Here is an 8,673-nt window from a genome sequence, read left to right on the forward strand (position 1 = left end):
ATTATTTTCTGGAAATCGTTTTTTGATTGAATGCATACTTATTTTTGTGATGTGATTTTAGGACTTTTTTGATATTAAGCCGATTTGGCTAAAACAAGAATTACTTTTGTATTATTTTTTGTTGTAAATACGTAGATAAGACTTTAAAAAATAAATACAATTCTATTTTCTTTTCGTTTTGTTACTTTTGAATTTTATTTCTTTTATACCATGGTGAAATCATCGCTGCATACTTACTTTAGTGATACACTGTATATGCAATATAAAGTCAACCGGATGTTCCAAAATATTTATATTAGGTACACGTGATCCGATTTCGCTCATTTTCACAATGTATGATAGGTATTTTTGGGTAGCCTCGCAAATCAGATTTGTTTGCTAATAGTCAGGTTATTCCTTAGATCAAGGGTTTCATATAAAGTTGAGCGGTGCAACACCCCTTGTTAAGGGATTAGGCGGGTTTCAAAGGCACACAAAAAAAGTATTTTTACGATTTTTTTTAATCTAAACAATCATATATTTCGAAAATATAAAATGCCATATCTAAGGTACATATTTGAGCAATGTCTCAGGAGAGATTTTGATATAGAGAAAAACTAAATCGTTGATAGAGTGGATAACAACAATAGAGTGGGTAACAACAAAACCACAAGTGTATCTCGCTACTGCGATCCCCTGTACCCAAATTATAGTGTAGTATTTAAATTTAGTGCTTAGTAACGCATGAGATTTTGCAGGTCTTCGTTTAATGGTTTTTGTGAGTGTGGTTGTGGTCCGATTACGTCCGTCTACGAACTCGTCTTTATTTAGTTTTTTTTTTTAGCAAAGCAACGCGTACATATGTATATCAGACGGATTTCTATTCGTCTCGTCACTCTGGTCCTCTCATAACCCGCAGGAGCAGCGCCATGAAGCATTAATAAACTTAAATTAATACTCACCCATCCAAATGGGGTTAGATCGACAAAAAAACAGCCTTTCGCCGGATAAAATCTGGGTAAATTCCGATGCGTAGAACCGGCTGTCGTGGGAATTGCCATGCAGCATCATTTACACCGGTTGGGAGGAGCTGGGTATACCTCGCGGCTTAAGCCCCTGTACCACGAGAAGGTGCCTACCATTCGCAGACGATCCTTTGTCTTTTCACGTCGCTCCAATACTTCGACGTAACGGAGCGCTGTCACTTTTTTCCATACTCCATGTAATCCATGTATGTAAATCGCATCTTATGATTCTAAGAAAACGATGGTTATAATTTTTAAAGCCGATACGACCGTCCTTGGACCTTATTCTCCCGTTACTTTTACTACGTAATTTCCCTTACAAAAATCAAAATTACTGGTATTTACGCTGTCTTTAGCACGCCATCTAAACAAAAAATTATTTTGCTACTACGAGTATACGAGGTCTGCTCAAAAATTATCGCGAATTTTGTGTTTGTTCAAAAATTATTTATTTATACATGAATATCTATTTTGTCCCCTTCAAAGTAATCTCCATGAGATATTATACACTTGTGCCAATGATTTTTATAATCTTCGAAGCACTTCAAAAAATCATTTTTTTATCTTCTTCAGCTCCTCCGTCGATGCCGTCTTTATCTCGTCAAGAGAAGGGTAACGTCGTTCTTTCATGGGCCTCTTCAGTGTAGGGAACAAGAAAAAGTCACAGGGGGCCAGATTTGGGGAATACGGTGGCTGCGGCATCATTAGTGTGTTGTTTTTGGCCAAAAAGTCGCGCACAAGCAACGATGTGTGAGCAGGGGCGTTATCGTAGTGCAAAAGCCAATTTTTGTCACATCTTCTCGGCCTTCTGAGAACATTTTGTACCAGCTTCTCCGTATGCCACAGTCAACATTCGGAATTTATCCGCGAAATTTGATACAGGTTCTTTGATCCATTTTTTTGAATAGGTAAAAATCGAAGACGATCCAAGCAAAGCAGTTGTCAAGAATTAAATGAACATTCAAAATGGCCGAGCTTGTCGGCATAATGTGTGGAATACAATGCTCGGGACAGACTGCAAACGACATCTGTCAAATATTAAAATACACACGTTCTTATGGAAGGACCTATTTTGACAGCTGCACGACTACACGACGGCAGGCCGACAGTTGTCGTTCTCACTGACTTCAATTTTATCCTATGTATATTTGCCAACGACAGAAGGACGACAGTAGAGTGGATAGTAGAATGGAAGATAGAGGATGAGGTAGAGTGGTGATGCCACTAATATGTAAAATGTAAAATTACTCAAAGCTCTAACAAAACTGACGTTATTTTACAAATAAAATCATAAAATAGCGCTGTTACATCATTTATAATAACAATTGATAATTTAAAACAAATAAACTTACCTATTTACTTATTTATTGCTTAAAAATTTCACTTTTAACAAAATATTAAAATTTTATTGAAGTGCAAGGTATTAGTATGGAGACAACGAAATTGTGTACATGCAAAATGGACAAGTGAGTTGTTTTGTGTACATGCCGGCCATTGTTATGTTGCTGCCCTCTCCCAAACGTTGATGTAGTAGGATTCAAAACGCCGTTTTCAGTTCACTGTCGTGCTGCTGCAGTCTGTCGCGAGCATTGTATTCCGCGCACAAGTGAGAGACATGAGTACCAACATAACGCCACAAAAAATTCGAAATTCCAATATTTGGCGATAGAACCCACTTAATTTCTCAATAGATATCTTATCTATATCTATTTCGATTCTTAATGACAACATAGTTTTTCAAATAAAGCTAATCCAATCTTTAATTTAACTGATTATTTCAGAATCCGTATACGCCCGCGTTTTCTGCGTGATGTCTCCAACATCGATACTCGCTGCAAAGTATTGGGCATTGATCTAAAGTGGCCCTTGGGAATTGCACCCTCAGCTATGCAAAAATTAGCGCATCCGGAAGGCGAGGGTGGCAATGCGCGTGCAGCCGGAAATGCCGGTTCTATTTATGTACTGAGCACASTGTCCACCATGTCAATTGAAGAAGTCGCKKCTGYGGCACCCGATACCAATAAATGGTTTCAACTTTACGTTTATAGAGATCGGTAAATTCATTCTATGCCGTTGCTATTGCAATTGCTTTATCTAATAACTTTTCTTAATTTTTAGGTCGCTTACCGAACAAATGGTGCGACGTGCTGAAAAGGCTAATTTTAAAGCAATAGTTCTAACTATCGACGCACCAATATTTGGCCAACGTCGTTCGGATATTCGTAATAAATTCAGCCTGCCGCCACATCTTCATCTCGCTAACTTTGAGGGTATCAAAGCAGATGGCGTACGTACTGATGAAGAAGCAATTTCTGGTATTAATGCCTACGTTTCCAGTCAATTCGATCCGACACTAACGTGGAAGGATGTAGCATGGTTGGTAAACCTWACGCGACTRCCTGTAATCGTTAAGGGCGTACTAACACGTGAAGATGCCGTTTTGGCGCGTGAATTCGGCTGTGCYGGCATAATTGTATCTAATCATGGTGCTAGACAAATGGATACTGTACCAGCTTCAATTGAAGCACTTCCTGAAGTGGTTAAAGCGGTGGGTAATGATCTAATTGTGATGTTAGATGGTGGTATCACACAGGGGAATGATATTTTCAAAGCATTAGCTTTAGGTGCTAAAATGGTTTTTGTCGGCCGCGCCGCACTCTGGGGTTTGACATGTAATGGTCAAAAGGGTGTTGAAGACTTGTTAAGTGTTCTTAAGAAAGATCTTGAAATTACACTTGCTTTAGCTGGTTGCCAAAAGTTAAGCGATATCAGCGGTGATATGGTGGCATATGAATCCACTTATGCCAAATTGTAGAAAATATTTGTAAACATATAATATTAACTACTGGAATAAAAATAGAGAATATCTAAAAATTAATGAGTTTCAATAATGTTATTACCACCTTAACTTAGCACTGATATTTGGATTCAGAAGTGGTACTCAAATTTCCTACAAAAGTACTAACTGTTGTGTATCGGATACCACAATTGAAGGTTCTATCTAAGTTCTTCTGGAGGATGGAGTCATGTGTAGAAGTTCACGCAAGTGAGGAAAGTTCTCTGATCGCCATTCACTTGGGAGCCCAGAAACGATTCTTTTACATATGACTCAAGCAGCTCACGACTTCCAGTCTTTGACCAAGTATCCTCTGGGTAGCCTTAGAACATCCGTTTGAAGGCGAGCTAAAGTGAGAAGGCGAAATATCTCCTACATAGGGTTGTACGCTGGGTTTGGAACCCGCAACGTAAAAAAACACCCCCAATGAAAACACCCCCTTTGAATGACGACCATGGCAAACGAATTAAGGACTTTGATTTGAGGGCATGCACCTGGAATGTCCGGTGCCTTAATTGGGAAGGTGCCGCTGCCCAGCTCGTTGATGTCCTCGTGAAAATAAAGGCTGACCGCAGTCCAAGAAATGCGATGGACAGGACAGGGACAGAGACGAGTATTTCCTTGTAGCATTTACTACAGTGGCCATATAAGGGAGCGCAAGTTTGGTGTGGGATTCGTGGWGGGAGAGAGACTCCGTCGTAGAGTACTATCATTCACTCCGGTGAATGAACGTCTAGCCACAATCAGCATCAAAGCGAAGTTCTTCAACATATCGCTGATTTGCCCCCACGCCCCGACGGAAGAGAAGRACGATKTGACCAAAGATGCCTTTTATGAGTGCTGGGAACGCACTTATGAGAGCTGCCCCCGCCGCGATGTCAAAATCGTGCTTCGCGACTTTAACGCCAGGGTGGCCAAAGAAGGTATCTTTGGACTACGGTCGGTAAATTCAGCCTTCACGATATAAACATCCCCAAATGGCTGATCGACTTCGCCGGCACTAGAAATATGGTTATCCGTAGTACTAGATTCCAGCATAAGAAGATTCATCAAGCTACCTGGCTGTCTCCGGATCGAGAAACCACCAACCAGATCGATCATGTTATGATAGACGGAAGACACGTCTCCACGTTCCGAGGTCCTAACATCGACTCGGACCACTACYTTGTTGCAGCCAAGATTCGCACCCGCCTCTGTGTAGCAAAAAACGCACGCCATAAAACACAAGGAAGGTTCGACGTCGAGAAGCTGCAATCACAACAGACAGAGGAACGGTTTGGGACGGCATTTCAAACTCCTTACGTACAGCTGCAACCGAAACCATTGGTTTTCGGAAAGTGCAAAAGAACAGCTGGTACGGCTAGGAATGCCATGTCGCAGCGGAGAGAAAACAGGCTGYCTACCTCGCAACGTTACGATCGACCACAATACGTGCGGGATGCTATTGATATCATCGGCCTCAACACTCGCGCCGATGAATTCTGCTTTCTCCAGACTGGACAAGGAAGCAAAGCAAATGGGTCTGGCAGTGAACGAGGGCAAGGCGAAATATCTCCTGTCATCAAACCAACAGTCGTCGCACTCGCGACTAGGCTCTCACGTCACTGTTGACAGTCATAACTTTGAAGTCGTCGAAGAAGAAGAAGAAGTTCTTCTATATAGCAAAGGTTGTCATGATAGTACACAATTTTTTTATTGCCTGGTTACTACTGATTTACTTACAATATTATAATATATCATTCATAGCATAACATTTTGTGGATGAGGAAAGTATGAGCTATTCTGCACTACTGAATTGATAACTTGCCTCTCCTTATAAGTAATAAATTGCGTGAGATGTAAAATTGTAGTGTTTACAAGTAAGGAAGGGCTAAGTTCGGGTGTCACCGAACATTTTATACTCTCGCATCAAATACCGTATTTGTGTAAAGTTTTATTCCGCTATCATCATTGGTTCCTAATATATATATTATGCAGAGAAGGCATCAGATGGAACTCAAAATAGCGTTATATTGGAAGAAGGCGTGGTTGTGAACCGATTTCACCCATATTTCGTACATGTCATCAGGGTGTTAAGAAAATATTATGTAGCGAGTTTCATTGAAATCGGTCAAGTAGTTCCTGAAATATGGTTTTTGGTCCATTAGTGGGCGACGCCACGCCGATTTTCAATTTTTAAAAAAAGCCGCTTCCTTCTACCATTTCTTCCGTAAAATTTAGTGTTTCTGACGTTTTTTGTTAGTCGGTTAACGCACTTATAGTGATTTTCAACATAATCTTTCTATGGGTGGTGGGCGTGGTTATTATCCGATTTCTTCCGTTTTTGAACTGTATATGGAAATGCCTGAAGGAAACGACTGTATAGAGTTTGGTTTACATAGCTATAGTAGTTTCCGAGATATGTACAAAAAACATAGTAGAGGGCGAGGCCACGCCCACTTTTCCAAACAAATTACGTCCAAATATGCCACTCCCTAATGCGATCACTTAAATATCTTTATTTATGGCTTAGTTATGACACTTTATATGTTTTCGCCATTTTGTGGGCGTGGCAGTGGGCCGATTTTGCCCATCTTCTTCTTATGAAGCCAAGAAATACGTGTACCAAGCTTCATCATGATATCTCTATTTTTACTCAAGTTACAGCTTGCACGGACGGACGGACAGACAGACATCCGGATTTCAACTCTACTCGTCACCCTGATCACTTTTGTATWTATAACCMYATATCTRACTCTTTTAGTTTTAGGACTTACAAACAACCGTTATGTGAACAAAACTATAATACTCTCTTYAGCAACTTTGTTGCGAGATTATAAATATTAAGGTACTTGGGAACATAAACTCTTATTACGAACACTGCTGAAGTTCTAAAACCCTTAAGAGCCTGATTAATTCAAAATTTTGATATGTATAATTGTCGGTTACAAACAACATTTGTTATACGATTTTTCTTAAAAATCATTATTTCGATTTTACAGGGTGTTTTATTGAAGGTTTCCTTCAATGCACTCTTACTCAAAGTAAAACGTAAATGACTACAAAGCTCACACACAACAAGTTGCGACTGAGCTAAAAGATGAGCTAAACTGATATATCAAAGCAATATGTGACGTCATGTAATATTCAAAAATGCATATTCATACATTATAACTTTACAAAAGCAGGGGTTGGTTCTGGAGGAACCGCCAGGCGTTTAAGGTTAAGTTACAAGGTGGTGAAGTTATTGCAACATAAAATGGTAATATGCCACTGATCTTGATTAGCTAACTCGTGTGGGCTCATGGTCTGGTCAAGGTTTTGTGTTCTCTGGCAGTATAGATTTAAAATCAACATAAAACTTTTATACTGTTTAATAAAAAAATGTAGGCAAAATTTTTCATTTTCCATACAAGTTGCTTGGTAATTAAACTATTTATCGAAAAATTTAAATAGGTGTTGAAAAGGCAATTCATTAAAATGTATAAGACATACATATAAGCCAATTCGACCTTAAAACGTCGTACTATCCCATTTAAATCGTCAGTGTTGGTGTTTTCTCTATCACTATTATTCTAAATCTATTATTTAAACGGAAACCCTTTCCACTAAAAACCCCTCCAAGCTGCCTTTGCTTGCTAAAACCATCTTCATCTTGTACTTTAACATACCCCAATATCTTTGAGTTTCGTCTCTGTCGGATATACAAAATCTTTCGCGAAATTCAAAGTATTTATGCACGATGCTTCGTATAAATACATACATCGATATTTTCGATGAATGGAATAAAATTACCAACAGATTCTTTCAATGAATAAAATATAATTGGGGTTCTCACAACCCGTCGTGAAGCATCGTAAAACTAACTAACTAACTTATAACTTTATGATACTTGTGAAAACTCTAAATAAGAAAATTATACAACAAGGTATTTTGTTTATTTATATATTTATAAATACCACCTTTTTTGTACAAGCTTTGTAGAAATAAAATTTTGTTTACACGTTTCGTCTTTAGTCTATTTCGCTGTTGATTTACATACCACTTGAGCAGCCTTCCAAAAAAATCCTTCAGAAAGTACTGAAGGCGCGACAATCGTTAAATGCTTACACGCTATGTGAAACAATTTTGGAAATTGCTGTTTAAAATCTGCCTTAATCTCCAAAGGATTTTCATTTAACCGACCGTCTGAGGCTTTTAAGTAGGCTGATAGCTCATCGGAAACGCTTTCCTCGCTTCTATAGGATTTTCAATTTTTGTGCACTAATTTGTGTTGGTCACTCCGAAGGCTGAAATCTTCTAAAGTACCGTCCGATCTATCTGAATCGAATTCGATATGGTTTTCGCCAAGACTAATACTTATAAGATCCTTAATTTTTTGGATGACATTTGCGCATGCATTGGATCGTGGTGCGTGGTAGCACCAATTCGTTTGTTAATTTCTTATTGAGTAAGTTTTTCTACCAAAAAAAAAAAAGGTGTTTTTAGTTCAAAAAATCGTTAAACCATATAGTAGGTGCTATTCCACCGAAAATCATCACATTTTTTTTTTATTACAAACATTTTTAAAACTTTAACAATGTTTGATATCACTACAACAGTAATAGTAATATTCATACATATATGGTACATAATTAATTCCTTTATATTTTAGCTTCCAATTATTATTATTATTTTTTTTTTTTTTTATAAAAGCTTACATAATAATACAATTATTATACAAACTTAAGAAAATACGCAGCACTAGCATCATGGGCTAGCGGCCGACTGGTTATATTATATGCGTCGAAGAAGGTCGCTGTCTTTCAAAAAGTTGTAGATTTTCGAAATGTTGTTGCTTGAGGGATCCATCAA

At 38.4% G+C, this 8,673-nt stretch overlaps 1 protein-coding gene across 1 annotated transcript in view; it reads left to right on the forward strand.

Annotated features, from left to right (window-relative positions):
* LOC108973361 (peroxisomal (S)-2-hydroxy-acid oxidase GLO5) overlaps nt 1-3,878 on the forward strand; it is a 10,418-nt gene extending 6,540 nt beyond the window's left edge. Inside the window, exons 2-3 of the mRNA XM_018940599.1 lie at nt 2,786-3,058; nt 3,123-3,878. Coding sequence (XP_018796144.1) covers nt 2,786-3,058; nt 3,123-3,819 — 970 coding nt within the window. The 3' untranslated portion in view covers nt 3,820-3,878. The remainder of the gene's footprint in view (nt 1-2,785; nt 3,059-3,122) is intronic.
* Nucleotides 3,879-8,673: the final 4,795 nt, after the last annotated feature.

The sequence above is a fragment of the Bactrocera latifrons genome, unplaced genomic scaffold, assembly GCF_001853355.1.
Source record: "Bactrocera latifrons isolate USDA-ARS-PBARC rearing strain unplaced genomic scaffold, ASM185335v1 scaffold_110, whole genome shotgun sequence".
Lineage (NCBI taxonomy): Eukaryota > Metazoa > Arthropoda > Insecta > Diptera > Tephritidae > Bactrocera > Bactrocera latifrons.